The sequence below is a fragment of the Solea solea genome, chromosome 8 (genome assembly GCF_958295425.1).
Source record: "Solea solea chromosome 8, fSolSol10.1, whole genome shotgun sequence".
Taxonomy (NCBI): Eukaryota; Metazoa; Chordata; class Actinopteri; order Pleuronectiformes; family Soleidae; genus Solea; species Solea solea.
Window position 1 is genome coordinate 23,935,038 of NC_081141.1, and position 19,542 is coordinate 23,954,579.

Below are 19,542 nucleotides of genomic sequence, written 5' to 3' on the forward strand. Positions count from 1 at the left end.
GTACATTAGCCACTTGCTAATATCATATACCCATTCTTTTATGGAAGCTGGGTCAGGCAGACTGTTGCCGTCGGCTAGTACTCATTTATTTAGGTATTGTTCGCGGTCCTTAATCAGCAAAGAAAGAACATATTCAGAATTATTCAGGGGGAGGACCGTGGACATACATGCTATTCACTATTTGTAGGTGCACCTCTGCTTCAGTAGAGTCTTTACAGAGAAAAAACTTGTGGTGTGTTGAAGGAAACAACCTCCGCCTGTGTTTCCTGTGCTCAACGGTTTGCCTCCCCCGTTTCATCCTATATTTAGATGGAGGACATGAAAGAAACGTCTCTGGCTGCTCAGCAGACCACACGGACAAAAACAAATAAACCTGAAGAGCCTTTATGTGGCATTTCCTCCTGTGTTATCAAGTTATCAATTTTTCAGCATTTAAAAACCAGTTTTAATCTGGAGAAATTGAAACTGGTTTTAAATGCTGAAAAATCCAAAATAATGTTTTTTTCAAACTCATCTGTTCCCATGGAACAAATCCCCTCAATTAGAACTTCCCATGGCAGAGCTCTTGAGCTGGTTACCAGTTATAAGTACCTGGGATTTATTATTGATGGGGAGCTATCTTTCAAAGTGCATGTTAGAAATTTGGTTTCTAAATTAAGGGTGAAGCTCGGTTTCTTTTATAGAAACAAGTCTTGTTTCTCCCTCAGAGCTAGGAAGAGCATGATATCAGCGATGTTGTGTACATGTGTGCCTCTAACAGTTGCCTACAGTCTTTGACTCCAGTCTATCATTGTGCTCTGAGTAGAGATGTTCCGATACCATTTTTTCCTTCCCGATACCGATTCCGATAATCATGCTGTTGGTATCGGCCGATACCGAGTACAGATACCGATACCAGTGTGTTAAAAAAAATAAAATCACACTATGCTTGCGTGTGATACTGTGATATGATTATCATTGTGGTAAGGCCTTGCTCAGGTTAAACCCCATGTAAAACATGAATGAATACAGCAAATGGAAGCCATTTATTTTTAAATAGAACAGTATAAAAAACAGTAGTACAACAGCAACAAATACATATAGGAATAATTATTAAAAACAAATTAAAGTGCAGCCATTATGTACTAAAATAAAAAGGCATTTAAATCTTTAAATAGTGTAGTATTGTGGTATCGGATCGGTGCCTGGACTCCAGTACTCGCCGATACCGATACCAGCATTTTCGGCAGTATCGGAGGCTTTTCCGATACTGGTATCGGAATCGGAACAACTCTAGCTCTGAGGTTCATCACTGGCTGTAGCCGCCTCACCCACCACTGTGAACTGTATGCCAAAGCTCCCATGTCTTCTCTGTCTGAAAGACGCTACACACACTGGATGACTCTGGTCTATAAGGCTCTTCTCGGCTTGGTTCCTACATATTTAAGTACTTTTCTTCAGCGGACCAGAAGCCATTATGCCTTACGTTCAAATGACATTTTGCACTTGTCTGCCTCACGCGTTCGGACCGAAATGGGAAAAAAAGCTTTCAGTTTCTCTGCCCCCTCTGCTTGGAATACCCTCCAAACTGAACTTAAATTGCATGCTCTTATTTCACTGGGAGCTTTCCACTCCATCTTAAAAGATAGACAACAAAAATCCATTGAACAGGGCCTGTGTTCTTAAATTGTTACTGTGACCACAACTCTTGCACTTTATGTTTGTCTAGTTGTACTCTTGTATTTCTATGTTTGTATTGTAGTTGCTGCTTCCTGTTTTTATTTAACTATGATGTGTGCTGCTGCCCTTCTTGGCCACGTCACCCACACAAGAGATCTTGATCTCAATGGGTCTTTTATCTGGTTAAATAAAGGAGAAAAAAAAAAAAAGGGACATGTGAGATTACACTCTGTGGCTGAAAGTGAAACCATAAAGAGAAGTAATGCACGAATAATCCCTGTATTAGCCTGTGAAGTGACATCACTCACAGCTTATCTTCATAAAACACTTCCTGATGCTGCTGTAGTTCGAGGATTCATGACATACAGTATTCAGTAGAGCAGAGTGGAGTAAACACTCCATAAACGATGAAATCACTGATAAGAAGAAGAACTAAAATGTAATAATGTGACATAGTAGAATGTGAACTTGAAATGTGAATAATAATCACTTTTATTTAGGGATAACTGGGTTTTTATTTGAGGCAAAACTCGTCAAGAGTCTTTGTGGCTGAAAATAAAACCATGAAGAGGAATAATAATGACGACTATTCACCTGTGATGCGTCACAACCTCACGCTCGACTTATCTTTATGATAAACGACCTAATCCAACTTCATTTCTCAATATGATTGAGCATTTTCTTGTGAAATGGGTGAAAGTAACTGTGCTGCATTTGTGTGAACGTTGAAACTGAAATTGTTTAACTCTGTTTTTACTCCTGAGGCAAAGCTTATCAACAGACTCTGTGTCTGAAGATAAAACCATCAAGTAATGAATGTATTAACTATCACTTTCTCTGTTCACCCTGGTAAACAAGAGGAGAATCTCAAAGATAACTAGGGCTGCGACGTAATAATATGATGCAGTCATTTCCGTGATTAACTGAGGAAACGTTTGGTCCATAAAATGTCGGAAAAATGGCCAAACCTGGAAATGATGACGTTCTCAAATGTCTTGTTTCGTCCACAAACGAAAATTCATCAGTTCTAATGATTTATTTATTACATGGAGCAGAAAAACAGAACATAAATTCACATTTAAGAAGCAGAAAACACTCAAACTGATCAATCAATTATTAAAACAGTTGATTAATCTAGTAATAGATTAGTTGAGTAATTTTTGCAGCACTAAAGACAACAAATTAATTAATTAATAGTTATTTATTCATTCATTGAGAATACATAGTGAAAATATTATTACATATTATTTTATTGTGCACACACAAATTCATGCCTTGAAGGAAACAACTTTTGTAATCTCTATGATTTACGTTTCCTTTTTAGTTTATGTGAACATTCATAATTCACATTATATTATGTTACATTACATTATATTCTTTTTTTTTAGGACCCTCAATTACAATTTATAGTTGAATTCTACAATTAGAGCTGGCCCCAAAGTCAATTTGCTGCTGATAAAAAAAACAAAAATGCATCACTTTGTGTTAGATTAATAGATTGGATCTTAATTCTGCCATGAAAACGTGTGACATGTTGTGTTTTTCTGTGTATATTTGATATATATATTTGTGCAGCTGTTTCTGGAAGTCATCATTAATCCAGCATTCATTTGGATCCATACTAAAAAGCCTTCATAACAAAAAACACTTTTAGAGGCTGGGAGTGTGCCTTTATTATGTTTGAACGAGCAAAGCATTTGGATAAAATGCAAATGCATCAACTCATTATTCAAAAAAGAAAAAGCTCAACTCGTTATCCATAAATACTCTCACTCAACCAATTAATTGTTGTTTTGCAGCAAATGCAAAACAGCAACTTCTTCAAAAATGCACAAAGCACAAAGCTTTATTTAATACTCCAGAGAACCTTTCATCCATTATACGACATTGACTTGTTTACTAATGTTTGTGTCCTCGAAGCCAAGGAGTCGAGAACCGCGAGTAAAACGGGAAAAATAGACGTTCAGAATCGATTTTAAAGGGGGATGAAGATGAGTCGTGGGTTTAATGTCGGGGCTCGGGGAAAATAGCTCCTCTACGGCGAGGAGAAGAAAAGTGTCACGATCTCCGCGATAATGAGCAAAGCAGGAGCGAGTTATTGTCGTGCAGGAAGGGAAGAGTGGAGAGCGTGGAAATGACCTGCCATAGCTGTGAGGGAAGAGTCTGTCTCTGCAGCAGCAGCAGCAGCAGCAGCAGCAGCAGCAGCAGCCGGGGCCAAACACAGGCGTCCCTCCTCAATAACTCTGCTGTCCTAACATTTAATCCAGCATAAGACTTATTTCACTCCAGCTGAAGCAAAGTGTTGATCTTTTGTTAAACTTTTACCAATCAGTCGAGTTTTAACAGCAGCAGCACAATATACAACGACTAAGTACAACTTTGAAACACTGAAATCACTGTGAGGAGTCAGTTAAAAATAAATCACTCCCTATAGATTATTCCTCTGCTGCGTCGTCTTTCACATGAACTCTTTATGAGGAAGCTAAAGGTCATGCGTGAGTCATGGAAAAAGAAAAAAAAAAAGGTGAAGAAAACGGACCAATTAAAAGTCGACTGACAGACACGTACGTGGTGAAGAAGACGTCAACAGAATTTTATTTTACGACCCGGCTCACGAGGGTGAAGTGACGAATAAGAGCAGATGGAAAAATGCTTAATTTATATCTTTATTTCCTGCAAAAATCAATGATTGCAAGAACTAAAGGTGAGGAAAATTAATTAAAATTAGAATAGAACACAAATGTCTTACTATTTTAAGTTATTCAACCAAAAATACAGAAACAACAACACTTCTGCTTCTGGGTTGACGTGTGTGTGTGTGGCAGAAATCTGTTATTAAATTTAAGGCTGTCACAACCAATCATTTTTGCCTCAGGCAATTAAATACCACAGCAACTGAGAGAAAAGTGGCCGCATCCACTCTATTAAGTCTCCCTTGTACCTAATAAAGTGGCTGAATAGTGTACAATAAATGTAAATACCTCAGGTTTCACCAAACTGTAGCTTTCTTCTGTCAAACTACACTCAAATAATGACATTAACTCACTTAATGCTGTAGATTATACAACGGAGCGACGTAGGAAAGTTTTCAGTAAGAAAACTGAAAAGTAAACAGGAAGTAAAGCTACAACAAGAAGTAACACAGCCGGAGAAAAAAACAGCTTGTTGCTTACTGCACTTCAAAATAAAAGCACTTGCATGTTTTCAAATGTAACCCTTAGAACACAGAGCATTTCATCTGCTTTTTCCCCCCATTACTATGTTAAAACGTACAGTATATACAGAGGCTATAAGAATGTGTGATGTAAAGTGTCTTATATCCTTTTTTTTTAGCACAACCCCCAAGGTTGATGAAAAAGACTATATAAACACACCTGAGCAAAAAAAGTACTAAAGATCTTTAATATCACTTTGAATTTTTTTTTTTTTTTTTTTTTTAAATAATATGCGATAAATTAATCATAACTTTGACTCAACAACACATACGATGACGAAAAACTGCGTTTTGTAAAGCCTGAAGACGTGCCCTATAAACACACACACACCCCCAGGATGTCCATATAAGGAGTTGTCTATTATTCCCGCTGCGATTTACCAAGAGTGCACCTGTGGGTCGGATCTGTGCCGTGTGTTAAAAGGCAACAGATTTGTTTTTCCCATTCACTGTAAGTAATGTATATAGGATTTTAACATCCCTTTTAGCGGTTTTAAAGCAGGTAAATTAATTCATATTAAGGAAGTTAAACTTAACGTCAAGGCAACAATTATTAATAATAATAATACAACACTGGTGTTACAGATTTGGTCCAGTCAATAGAAAAGTGAGCCTTTGTAATCTGTCTCAGAGCGGAACTAAAGCCATGATGTGCTATATCCTCATAATGTGCTGCTAATCCTCCTCCTCCTCCTCTTCCTCCTCCTCCTGCTTCAACTGTGAGCAGCAGATAGTAAACATTGTGTCAGGTGGGAGTTTGGCTGCTGTGGAATATCCTATTGAGTATCTACTGTCTTTACAGGAGTGCCATACACAATACATCATCATCACTCTTATTTATTGATGAAGAGTCAAATTCCCCTTTCCATCATCCCCTCTACTGTACACACACACACACACACACACACACACACACTAGTATGTAGTTAATGGAAAAGGGAAATTGTTATTGATTCATATTTTGAATGGATTCCAGGGAGATTCTAAAGTCTAAAGGCTTTTCTGTAAAATGCTGCAGGCTCGTGTCCAAACCCCGCGGACGCTCTCCAGCGTAATTCACCAGGGATTATTCAATGTAAATGTTAAGTGCTCCGGTGGTTGGATCTCACTGGCTCGGTGCCATTTGGAGATGTCTTCTCTTCTCTTGTGTTTACAGCACATTGTGCTGCTGATGCTATTTGTCGTGTTTGTCTCCACGGAAACACAGCCAGCCACTTACAAATCGTGAAAAAGCTACACCATCTACTCGTCATCTCGAAAGCCCTATTTGGACTATTTTGGGTAACATTGGGTAAAAAAAGGCTCTGGAAAATTGACCCCAGGTGATAATAATCCCATGCGAATAGACCAGCAGGAAATCTGTGTGTTAATAATCCGTCATATCCTGTATTTTCAAGCATGAAGAAGCATTCAATTTCGTAGCAGGTGGTCAGACAAGTCCGCGGCAAAGCCTCGGGTGTTTTTGGCAAATGACGAACGCACGGGGGACTTCTGAACGCTTTAGGCGAAGACATCTCTTTCCAAAGTGGTCGCACACTGAACCCCAAACTGAAATCAAACGCAGCCTTTCCTCCCTGCTCCAGTTTCGTGCTTTAGCTTTTGTCGGCACCATGTTGATGTTGTGATATCAGGAAGCTACGTCACACATGTACGCACGTGACAACAGGAGGTGGCGGCGGTGGGCAATTCGATTGACCCCTCCCACTTGTGGTGGTTTTACTGAGATTTCTTATCCGGCGTGAATTGGCGGTTAAAGGAGAACCTGGCTCTATGTTTATAAATGTGGGGTGTGTAGTTGGCCCAGTGGAGCGCCTCGGGCAGCAGCCAGTCTGAGTTATCTCCATAAAAAGTGCTTGTTTTTGCCAGATAAAATGCCTCAGATTATTGTTGTAAGAGTCTGGCAACATAACCAAGGGAGTAGGTTTCTTTACCAGATTTGTGGGTGACACTTGTGGCACTGCTCTCTCTCTCTCTCCCGTCTCCTCTGTGACTCACTGCGACGTTTCTGCTCGTAAAAATACGCTCGCACCTCGCACCTACGCCCTTGTGTACGTGTGCGCCGACGCTGCGAGAGGAGAGCAACCGGGGAAGCTCCAGTAACTTCACCTCAACTGAAATGACAACGTTTGGTCCACATATCAATCATTCTCTTTCATGTTTCAGAGAACAGGGATTCATTTCCTTAAGTTTCAGATCAGCCGTTCACAAACTGAAGAGTGTCGGCGCCCGCTTTGAAATCTGAAAATCCTCACTCATGACACATGAGACTAGGATGAATAATTCCCACATATATTATTGTTTTCATGTGATCATGACCTCACGAGAGGATTTTCAGATATCAAAGTTTGGAAATAGCTGCACTGCAGTTGTTAGAGGGAAAATTGAGTCGTCAGAGTTTCTCGTTTCCTGATGGTTTCAGACATGCCTCTTAATCCCGCCGACCTCAGTCAACGACAGTGTCCGTCTTAGAGCAGGGAAAATGTCACTTTTATTGGACGTGTGTGTGGACATTGGACACTCTCTGTCTGCTTGTTTTGTCCTTCCTGTACAGTTGTGTGCAGATGTGTTTGTCAGCTTTTGTTCTTTAGGACTTCAAAGATCTCGTCGCGTCTCCTGTCGCTTCCTCGTACAGCTGGTGTTTTCCGCTAATCCATTTTAAATCCTCTGGTCCCTGTAACGCTATGTGCATCTCTTGTGTGTGCCAACAAACGTGAAGAATGAAGGGTTTACTTTGTGTGCAACAGAAGCAGAAAAAACTGGCTTTTTTGTCTGCGCCAGTGTTTGCTCATCATGATTCATAGAAACACACAGTTCAATTACAGTTACATGCACTGATAGCTTTTATCCAATCACATCACTTTTATTCCGTCTGCCCTGAATGTTCACATTTGTTTTCTTTTCCGATATTTTTCTTTAATTGGTGCACCAAACAGAATCATTTCAGTTCCAGCATTTCAATTTTCCTTATTTTCTCTCTTTCCTCCCATCTCCTGTTTGACAGCTGGTGCTGGGAAACGTAATTGTTCTGCGGTTTCTTTTTTCCCCACTGAGATTGGGAAGTTGTTAACGTTACACAGCAGCACATTTTCCTCCCAGCAGTTGTAGTCTTGAGTTATGCTCTGTACGGAAGAGCCATGATCTGTCCACATTCTGGAATAAATGTATTATTCTTGCACTTTATCACCTTGCCATAACAATTATCATTATCATTTTTTCAACGGAGTTGAAAAATCCATCCAAAATCGTAATAATACATCACTTTATGTATTTTCTTTCCTTGTGTGTTTCTAGTTCAATAAAATCCATAACACAAATGACTTCAACTGTGAATTCTAGTTCATTAGTAGTAATTTGCGTCTCTGGGTTTCCTCATGTGTAGAAATAAAGACGTCGTTAAGATCCATGTTCATCAGAGTCGTTTGTGTGGGACGTGCCAGATAATTGCTCTAGTGTAACGAGACTGTGTGGACCTCAGTGGGATTAAACTCACCGTTATTAACCTGTGGCCTCAGTTTCATGGCTGTCACTCAGGAGTAAAGAACAACATCCAAGGAAGAGGATTAAGGCTACGCTCAGATTAACCCTTAGTGCTCACACGCCACGGATCCGGCACGGAACATAAAAAAATGTGTGTTTTTTTATGTCTTTATGTGTTGTTGAGTCAAGGTTATGATTCATTTTAAATCACATTGTGCAGAATTTACAAAATAGACATTTTGTTTCTCTTTTTTTTTCTTCAAGCCTAGTGAACTTTGATTTGTGACATCATTTCAAAATTTCCCATATAGGATTTTCTAAAAAGGAGTAGTTTGTGCGTTTAATTAGTTGGTGAAAATGGAAAAAAATATATTGCCTCTAGGTTCACTTCACCATGGTCTGTGGTGTGGCCACGTGACATAAGAGTAATCATATCTGAATCCATGTGAGGTCTTGGCAGTAACAATTAGTAATAATTTGAGGTAATACACTTTTATTTCTAATGCAGTTTCCACCTTTGTGAGAAAGAAAAGGAAAAGCCAGTCAAAATTCAGATGTGAAACATCAAATCTCCTCCGTCTTTGCGTTAGATCTGAGTGACATTATTCCAGACAGAAAGTGTGCATCGTGTTAATAAGGAGTCTTCCTCATGTAGCTTTTCTTCTTCCCTCCGTTTGCTGAGAGGACATTCTGCTCGTGTCTCGTGGGAGTTGCTCTGATGCCAGCCTTGATAGTTTGATGGTAGCCTCCCCGTGTCCCACCGGCATTTTTCTGCTCTTTCGCGGGTTATTCTTAGCTGCGTGTCAGAGTGCGATAGCAGGGGAGACACGACAGGAAAAGCCCACGCATGGACCGTCTAATGGGGAGGAGAGAAGTGAAGGCGGGAGATGGAGCGAGAGTAAGATTCACTGCATGTCAGCGCACAGTCCGAGTCATCGTGTGGTTTTCTGCCGAGCCTTGGGCTCCGTGGGGAACCATGTAGTGCTCGCTGACCACAGAGTTGACTTGTAAATGACCAGAGGAAAGACACAGAGCCATGGAGGTCATGCTCGATGTCACACTCCAGGACACTTGTTTCATGTTTCAGGACCAAACATTAGCTTTTTCACTGTTTACTCTTTTCAATCTGATCTTAATCCTCTCTTAGTGCTTCCTATAGTGTAAAACAAAATAACTATCAGTGAATAAGGAGAAGCAGCAGCGGGTTTGTTACGCTTAAAAAGGACAGACTTGCTTCTTGTCTCCGCCCACCCCTACACAAACGCTCCCACGTTGGCTTTTGACCCTGAACGAGCTGTTGATTTGACCAGTTTTTATTGTTGCGATTGTACGACTTGAACTTTCCTGATCTCAGAGGACCCATGTCACCGCCTCCATCACTGCTTTTAGTTACTGCCATCAGGCAGACGCTATAAAGTCCCACTGGCCCGTAAAAGCGTTTGCTAAAAGCCCTTTATTCCCTCTGCAATATCACACTGCACACGACTTTATCTGTTGTTGTTTTTTAACCGTGTTTCCTATTTTACTGTTTTTATTTTGCGAGTTTGAAAGTGTCTCGAGTCTTAAATGTATCGTATTTTATTGCTGCAGCCGTGCCAAAGAAAGATTTCTGTCACTGATTGGGACAGAGCCTATCTATCTGTCTTATTATCTGTAAGACAGAAGATTTATTATTTTTAGGTCCTCTAGGTATTATATATCTATATTTTATTTATTCTATTTATCTCTGATGTACAGCACTTTGCTTTAGCTTTTAAAGTGCTTTATGAATAAAGTTGGATTGGATAAAAACACTAGAAATGTTCTGGACTGGATAAACTAACCCGTGTCACTTCTCTCTCTCTCTCCACACAGGGCATCAGCATAGTGGGTCCCAGTAATGCAGATCCCCCACCTCGTCCTCCAAGTCCAGCCATGTACCAGCTGGACATCGTCCTAAAGAAAGGGAACAACCTGGCCATCCGAGATCGGACAGGTAGGAGGTTAATTGCGGTTTCCTTCTCCTCGCAGTCTCAAACTTGTGGCCCTCCAATCGATTTCATATGGCCCTCAAAACCAACTTATAATGAGTCATGTTTTTTTTGTGAAATTTTAATTAAATTTATATTGTTGAAATTTTCCAATTATTTGTAAAGCACTTTAAAAACAACCACTGTGGACTAAAGTGCGGTGCAGAATACAGGATCCTTGAAAAGTCTTAAAATGCCATAAATTGAATTATTCATATTTAAGGTCTTATGTCTTTTAAAGTCTGGAATTTCATGAGGTGAGGCATTACATTTCTCCAGGCAGAATGAACGTATTGGTTTAATGTTTTTATTTCATATCCCGACTCGTGGACATAGTTATGTGTTTGTTAGTGTGCGTGTGCCGTTTGTCACTGTGACCCTGGTCGTCATTTAAACGAAGACGAAGAACGCTGGAGAACTTTGAGCAAAATTTAACGAAACGTGACGACGTGTACGAGGCACGGTGTGAACTTTGTGGCAAAAACTTCAGGCTCTGGATTATGGGCTGCAAAGCACTGAACTCTCATATGAACTCTGATAAGCATAAGTGCTTCACAAACTGCCGATAGTCGTTTGCTGCTACCAGTCGTCGTGTCGCGGTACGTGACACTTCTTTTCCCCCCCAGTAATGCTCTTAGTTCTTCCTTTTTGAGGTCTTAAAAAAAGTCTTAAAAGTTCTAAACAAATGTGCAGATACCCTGAGAGTAATGAATAAAAGACAGAAACGCTCACACACGGTAATAAAATACATATAAAAAAGAATTAAAAAAATAAAACAATATGTTGGTGAGATATTGTCACCAATATTGTTGTTGCAATATCATGTTGGTATATTGTTATATAATTTAAGCTCCTGTTGCCCAACCCGAGTAAACAGTTGCTTTTTCCACTTGACCGGCCCCCTACTGGCCAGTCTAGATGCTCAGTGACCCCCAGGTCATTTGAGATTGAGAGCCCAGGTTCAGAGTGTGCACTTCATTTTCCTGTGCTCCGCTCAGTTTGTTACAAACCTTCACCAAGGAAGTTGTGTTTTTGGTCACATTTGTCTGTGTGTGAGCTGAGAGAGACATTTCTCAGCATGTAGTTTCTGGCCTCAGGGGGGAAATTAGTCATTTTAGTGCTGATCTGGGTTCAGATTGCGATTCTATTTGACACTTTCATCAATATCTCTGCTAAATAATGTCAATGTTCCTTTAAAACATGTAAAACTTCCTCATATGTCGTTTTATTATATGTAAGAACACTGCGGAAAAACACACCCACACACTTGTTTTTGCCTTGTTTTTTCCCCCTGTAATTTACTTCCTCCTCTCTGTTTTCACCTCAGATATTTTTTTCTCGCCTCTGTCTCCTCTCTCATCTCATTGCACTTTTATAAAGTCACACATCTTGTTCTCGCAGCTCGGCTCGCTCCATTTGTCAATGCGTGAAGTGAGACAGAATAACAAGGAATGATGCGCTACATTTCCTGTGCGTCGAGCCATGGGACACAAATCCAGCCTCCGGTTTAAGGTGGAACGTTGCCACATCCTGAGCCCATGCAGGCTGTGTGTGTGTGAGATGATGCTGTGTGACCTCCTCGCTGCTTTTGTGTGTTTCCTGGCTTAATCTTTCTTTTTTAACCTACCCAGTAGGAGATGCACTGAAATCAAGGCATTTTATTTATCTTTGTCTTTATTTGTTGCGTGTAAAGACGACACAACAACACTAAAATCCAAATCCAAAAACAGGCTTTCAATATTAAGTTTACAGTGGATGAGGTTGAATTATGCTTTGTGGACCCAAGTTTAGGACATGGCACAAAAATCCATATTAAATGAATTGTTCTGTATTCAGTGCACAAAAGGGCAGTCACACGAGGCAAAGGTACCCACAGACCTAAAGGGCAGAGAGTCAGAGAACAGCAAAGGTCATGCAGTACAGACTGCAGGACCACGATAGGGAACACGCCGGTAGGTCACTGACGAGATGATCTGGCATTGGATGATGGGGAACAGGTGTAACTTATCAGGGCACGGCTGCGGTCACAGCGCGACGGGAGTGGAGCTGGAAGTGCAACTACTGGAACACACGCGATGGTCATTAGACAAAAGAGGAAAACACCAGAAAGTAAGAGGCTCCATAAACACTAATGTGTTCTTACCTCGTCGTCCACACCATCCTGGTGTTTTAGGAAAAAAACAAAAAAAAAAATACAACGTACACTATATAGACAAAGTTATTTAGATACGGAGATTGTGATGACGTATTCAATTACATATACAAATGCTTTTATGTGAATTTGTGTCCATTTATTCTGTAGAGCATTTATGAAGTGAGGCAATGATATTGGACAAGAAAACCTGGCTCACAATTTGTGTTCCAGTTCATCCCTTGATCAGGTTAAGGGTCAGGGCTCTGTGTGCGGGCCGCTCAACTTCTTCCATACCAAACTTATCAAAGTCAAACAATGCCTTTATAGTCGCTGCTTTGTGCACAGTCAGAATGTTGGAATAGAGAAGGACCTTCCTCACACAGTTGTCATTGTCCCAAAATGTCTCTGTATGCTGAAGCGTTAAGATTGTCCTTCACTGGAGATAAGGGGAATTCAATACTCAACAGATTGCATTCAAATCTTTTGTCCATATAGTGTACATCGGACATAAAAACATAAGATAAAACATAAACCAAACAAAGCAAAAGCAGACAAACAAGATTGCGTACATACAACAATGTGAGAATGCGCCAAAATGTTGTTTTATTTCAGCTTGGAACAGTATGTCAAACCTGGCATATGTACGCTGGTGTGGGTTTCGTGTGTATGAAGCCATCGCTTGAACCAATGCCATGTTTATGGAATTTGAAAAAGAGCGAGAACTAGAGCGATCGTGTAATGAAGCAACTGTTTCCATGTGGATGAGGCCTTTAGGCGATTTGGTAAAAAACAAAACTAATTAAAAACCAAACACACACCAAACAAATCAAAAAGGGTCCAACAAACAAGATTGCGGGACTCATTTGACTTTATAAGTGCCGGACAGATTTCCTCCTGCTCTCTGTGGAAGCTGCTAGAACACGGCTCCTGCCCTACTGTATATTGTATTTAAGCAGTGTTTAAGTGTACACAAGGAGGCAATTATGTCTGGCATAGTGGGAAAAACCAGCCAACATAAACAAACGAGTACCTTCAGGCAGTGGTTGGACTAGTGATGGATGCAGAGGTCTCACTAATGGCTGAAGCAGTCACGATGACGACTGGTCCAAATAAGCCGGTCTGCTTTCTCGGCTGCGAGTACCCGTCCACCGGGATAATGAGCAGTCAGGCCCAGAGCGCACCTGTCCTGTCGAGAGCACATCCTAACAGCTCATTATGGAAAGGACAGGAAATATAGACGTAGAAGAAATATTACATTCAGCCAAACCCTGTAGATCTCGAGTTTTCAAGTTGCAGAAGGCTGACATGTGATTGGTGAGAGTTTCCATTCACCAATCAGTATTTAGTCTCCCTTGACAGGTACGAAGAGAGGAGCTTGATTGCGAAATGAAAGTAGTTCGCTGGGAGGAGCAATTTAATTCTGCCAAGTATTGATCTACTAAAAGCCCTGACATGAATTATAAATGGAACACACAGTCTCCACTTTTATCTGCAAAACATTTGGAGGCAGAATCTTTTTTTTTTCTTTCAAAAAACAACGACAACTACAACAAAGCATATGTAAATTCACCCAAGTCACATTTTCACGCCCAGAGAAGATGGAAAAGAAACGAAAAGTGAAAGTAGCGTATCAACACCCTGTGGCATCAAAATGAGTCACACCAAGAAGAGTTCACGCTGTTTACGGAAACATTCACCACAAAAAATAACTGCTGGGAAATAACAAAGACTTTGATACTAAGAAAGAAAAGAAAAAATCTGCTCATCTGCTGAGATTATAGGAATGAACACACATAGACTTTATCACAGACAAACAGACACACACACTTCTCATTATCGTACCTCCAAGACCGTTTGTGATATCTAGAAAAATCAAAAACTATGGACTGGTGACCTGTCCAGGATGTGACCCGGCCTTTTGCCCTATGTCAACATCCCCCGCAGCCCTCATTTGGAGGATAAAGGGATAGAAGATGAGCTGGAGCAGATAAATAGGGCTTTGCGCTCATATACTTGTCATTGCGGTGGCCCTCAGGACAACCGTCCAATCACAGACAAGGTTCACCAGTGTTTGTGACATTTTTGACAATTCTACAGCCATAAAATCAAAATAAATCCAGGGTTAAATGGGTTATACTATGTAATTATGTATATCATGTATGATAACATACAACTCATATAGTCTAGATTAGGGGTTCTCAGATACCTCTATACGGAGGCAGAATAATATCATCAACAACGCACTGCAGTCTGTCCTTTTTCACTGTACCACAGCCTGTGCTGCTTCTTCTTATTCACTGATAGTTTGTCATGTTTATATGTTTATTTCCTGCTTTGTTACTGTTGTTTTTGTGTCGTCTTTAGTGCACGTTCTTGGGTATTTTTGTTTTACTCCATCAACAGATGTCTCCCTATAGGGAGTACAGTTGTAGAGCAGCCAACTATGGGAAGACGACTAACGCAGACTAGTACTAGTAGTACCACCTGAGAAGATATTGAGCTCTTGAAGTAACTCCATTATCACCATCGTTAAAACTAGGGTTGGGTAACGTTCATAATTGAACCGATACGGTACCGGTATCGGTGTCTGGAATTCGGTACCAGTGCCAAACGGAACCTTATTTCGGTAACGGTGCCTTAGTTGTAAAACAAAGTCTACACTTCTCAATTTCAGTTATTTATTAAGAAGATTTAAGAATAGTAAATAAAAAGTTAGTTAGGTAGCTAATTACCTGAATGTGTCGATGAGGTGGATTCATCGCTCATTTCGTCATCAACGTTTCTAGCTGTTCGGGCTTCAGGGATGTTGCTACTATTAGTGCTAGTAGTAGCACCCACACACACACACACACACACACACACACAAGAGGAAAGGAGAGACGAAAGGCCTCATATTCCACACTGTCTCGTTGTCTTCCCTTGATTTCCCATCACTGACGTTCCTTATGTGATGAAAGGAGGCTTCTTTTTTTGTGGTTAAGTGAAATAATAAGTACAAGGGATGAAACTCAAATGGAGCAGTGCTCAAAGGATGTATCTGTATCACAAAATGTGCACAAATTGAAGAGATGAAAGCAACTCTTGAGAAAATCAAATAGTAATTCCAGAAGTAACAGAAGAATCATCTTTTATTTTTTACTTCAACAGAAACTATCAGCACCAAACCCCACATTATATTAAGTTAGATTAGTCTGAACAGGATGGCGTCTGTGTCAATGATAAAGTAAACGTATTTTTCCACATTTGATTTGACTTATTATGACTATGTTATTATAAACGTATATATACTTTAAATGACATGAGCATTTCAGAATTTCAGCCTATTGCACCATTTGTGCTGAATGGGCATGTGCTGTCAGCTGAAGTGTGTGAGGGTGGACATGCCTTTGCATCATTCTGCTGACACGCTCTGTTCTTCACCCAGAGAGAGATGTGATGTCATGTGACATGCTTTGACCCGGATAACAAATATACAAGAGTGGAAATGTGGAAATGGACGAACAGTGTAGACATCAGGTATTTAATGTATGCGTTTCAGAGTTGTTGTGTTGAAGTTCCGTGTGTACAGACCACACGTCTGCACTAATGATGTGGTTTCCTATGTAATCCTGCCTGTCTCCATATGGCAGGGAAATATACATTAAAGAATGTCTTGTGGGGTGATTTTGAAAAATGCCAAGAAGTGGGCTGAGAGCTGAGTGAGGCAGAGGAGGGAGGGAGGGAGGGAGAGTGGGGAGCAGTGCAGGCAGAGTGGTCTGGTAGGGAAATCTTTTATTTGACCTGCCCCCTCTTGACCAAACTAAATACTCATTGAGTTTGAGACCCCTGCTTTACACTAAACGGTTACACTGTGGGTTTCACTGGAAAAAAGTGGTTTTAGGGGTTTAGTTATGCTTCAAATGTTGTCACAAGTAGAAGCTGTAGTGATGGCCATATGGCACATTTAAAAAGTTTTAGTTGGTTGTTTATTTTTCTGGACAAGTAAATTCTGCCCAAGAGGAAAACATACTTTGAATTTCACTTTATCCCACCGGCTGTAAAGGCCTGCTGTGTCCCCAGAGGCTAAACCCTGTCATAGCTGTCACATAATGATGAGCTGCCAAGAGGAAGCTCTGTTGCTTTTGTAGATGATGTCAGATGAAAACACACCGTCCTCTTTCTCTACCCAAAGTTCCCCGAGGGTTAGGAAGCACAAGGTGAGGCCTGTCATATACCCTCTTGCAGCAGCACTGTTGCGGAAGAGGATGTATCTGAGCATCCTGAATCTTTCATGATGTGTTGTTGCTGGAGAGGTAAATATCTGGGAAGTGTTCAGAGTCGTCCTCAGGTCATAGCTGCAGGCAACTCAACTTGATCGGGGTAAGCTGACGATGTTTCACATCTCATCTAAGAGGCCTTGAGCAGGTCCAGTTTCCTAGTGAAGATTTAGAGAGAATAACAAATGGATTTTGTGTAGATTGTTAAGCTTTCTTAGAAAACGTATCTGGTCAATGTGAAGGTTAATTCTTGGTAATTGTACGTGTGAATCTATGCCACAGGCAGTCTTGTATAAAGTACCTTAGGATCTTACCAGAAAATGACTTTGGTAGAAGTTGAAGTCACTTTTTTTATAATATTACTTAAGTAAAAGTCTTAAAGTATATGACATTTACTGTACTGAAGTATCAAAAGTAATTTGCTGGTATGAAATCTACTTAAGCAAGATCATATAATATGTTTTATATCGCCCGTAAAAGAACTACAAACAAGTGAAGTGAGGACTTTGAAAACACAGAGCCGGAACCAGGGGGGGGGGGGGGGGTTCTAAGATGTCTAGTAAAAATGATTGAGTAAAGCAGATAATTAGCTAAGATACTGTACATGCGACTACGACACAGCAGAGGAAGTCAAAAAAGACGGATGGACGTTGCATTAATATACTGCTGATGTGTATGTAAGTTTAAAAACAGTAGTCTAATGTTTGATATTTAGGCTGTTCCATGGGTTAAATCAATAGATTTTAGGATTGGCACATTTTTCTTTTCAAATTTGATCTCTGATTTCTTTCTTGATTTAATCTATAAGCTTCATTTGTTCGGACTTTTCTGATATTTGACCTCGTCTGACACAGGTTTTAATGTTGGTGCCCCTCTGTAATTGAGTTTGACACCCCTGATCTTTGCCGATATCAATATAGAGGGTTTTAAAGTGCTTCCAACGTGTAGTTTGTGTATTTTATGCTTTTAAACCACATAACTTAATACTGCTGTAATTCCACTGCAGGTGGAAGAACATAGACCTCATAATTTTAACAAATCATTTTATTCATCATTTTATTCTTCTATAAGAACAATTGACTACTAAGTGTAAAAGTAATGACTAAGCGTTTTAGTGTGTTATTTTCATGCTCTTGCATATTTTGCCTTCGTTATACCATATGTGTGTTTGCAGGCATATATTTAAATGACTCTTGTTATGATAACAAGTTCTCATTCCGCAAAGTACAGCGAGACTACAGTGAGAGACTAATTATCCTCTTTTTGGCGCACAACAGTTTCTCAGAACGTGGAAGCTGTGAGAGGATGAACCAACTCTGACGGCTGATGTTGTCTCTTTGTTTTTCTCCCTCTCTCTCACCTCTGGTGTTATTCTCCCCCACGCTGCGCAGATGTCGGCGTCACCTTTGTTTCTGCTCATTCAGCGCGGCTGTGTTAAGCGTGAGCTCACACTCTGCATGTTAATTACACACAGAATTTAGGATCAGTGTCAGTGGGGGGGGAAAAAAACCAGAAAGAGGCAGAGGCTTATGTGTGTGATTATGGAGAATTGTAATATCGCACGCTCTCGTCCCATCTGCCAGCGTCCCAGTGATGGAGCGTCTTGTTTTTGCAGCATCTACCAATGCGTCTGCTCGAGCAGATTGCATTCTGGGTAATGGGAGACCCCAGAGCTTGAAAACATTAGTCAGTTCTGACACTGCACATACTATATAGGCCGTTTATGGACTCAGACACAGATGCACAGTCACACACAAGCCGAGCGTGAGGCAGTTGAAGGTTTTGCAGCTGGAGCACGACTGAGGGTTTTATGGAGCGCTTTTACAACACTTTACTCCTCTGTCGTGTCGTTCTTATCTCATTTCAAGCTTCAGTGAGCCCTCCTCCATGTCCTTCTTTGACAGGTCAACCTTCTGCACTGGACATCAGTGATGCAGTGAATCTAAAGAAGCAAAAACGTTTAAAGTTTAATGTTAGCTTGGCTCGTAGTTTGTGACTTCTGCACAATTGCACAAAGCCTGAAGATGTGACCTATTAACACACACCTCTAAGATGTCTATATAAGGATTTGTGTATTATTCCCACTCCTACAGGGAATAATACTGTGGCACAGATCCATACTTAGTTCACTGTATTTCTACAGTTAACTCAGGGTTAACTGTAGAAATATACACATTGCTATTCAAACTATTTCCCATCCATTATTTATAGGATAGAAACAGAGAACGAGAGAGGTTTTTTTGCTTCAGTGGATTCACTGTGCCGTGACTCGTCTTAAATTTACGGGGGTGAAAAGTGAGTCTTCGGGCACATTCTGACATTTGGTGCATTTATTTTTTTTTCAGTTGTAAACAAAAACAGACTTGCATTAGTGATGGATTCATCATCGGTATTATATCAGCAGGTGGTTCTTCATCCATATTTATCGTGATTTGCCAAAATGTTATCAGCAGGGGTGACGATCATGAGGTTCGACCACATTTCACTGATCAGAAATGTGGAATGTACTGGTTATTGTATTTTTAGAGCATTCTCTTCCTACTTTAATTTGACTACTGTAATATCCAAAGCAGAGAGGTAATAAGTATGACACTTATTTTTAGACCATCATATAACTCTGTCCTTTAAAGAAATGTAATTAGATACTGATATATTATCATTTAATAATTCAGGACCCTTTGTCTGGCCTGCGCTGACACAGAAAGATATTGATCATAAATGTGTAATGAGTATCTGCAGATTTATGATGATGATGGAGGGAAGTAGAGTAATTAACGTGTCAGTGTGACAGAA

At 40.3% G+C, this 19,542-nt stretch overlaps 1 protein-coding gene across 7 annotated transcripts in view; it reads left to right on the forward strand.

Annotated features, from left to right (window-relative positions):
* Positions 1–19,542, forward strand: part of mctp1a (multiple C2 domains, transmembrane 1a) — a 165,803-nt gene that overhangs the window by 42,320 nt on the left and 103,941 nt on the right. For all 7 annotated transcript variants that reach the window (XR_009241129.1, XM_058636127.1, XM_058636128.1 and 4 more), the window contains exon 2: positions 10,205–10,325. Coding sequence is in view for 6 of the 7 variants with exons in the window: in XM_058636127.1 (XP_058492110.1) it covers positions 10,205–10,325 (121 nt within the window). In the remaining variant the exon portion in view is untranslated. The remainder of the gene's footprint in view (positions 1–10,204; positions 10,326–19,542) is intronic.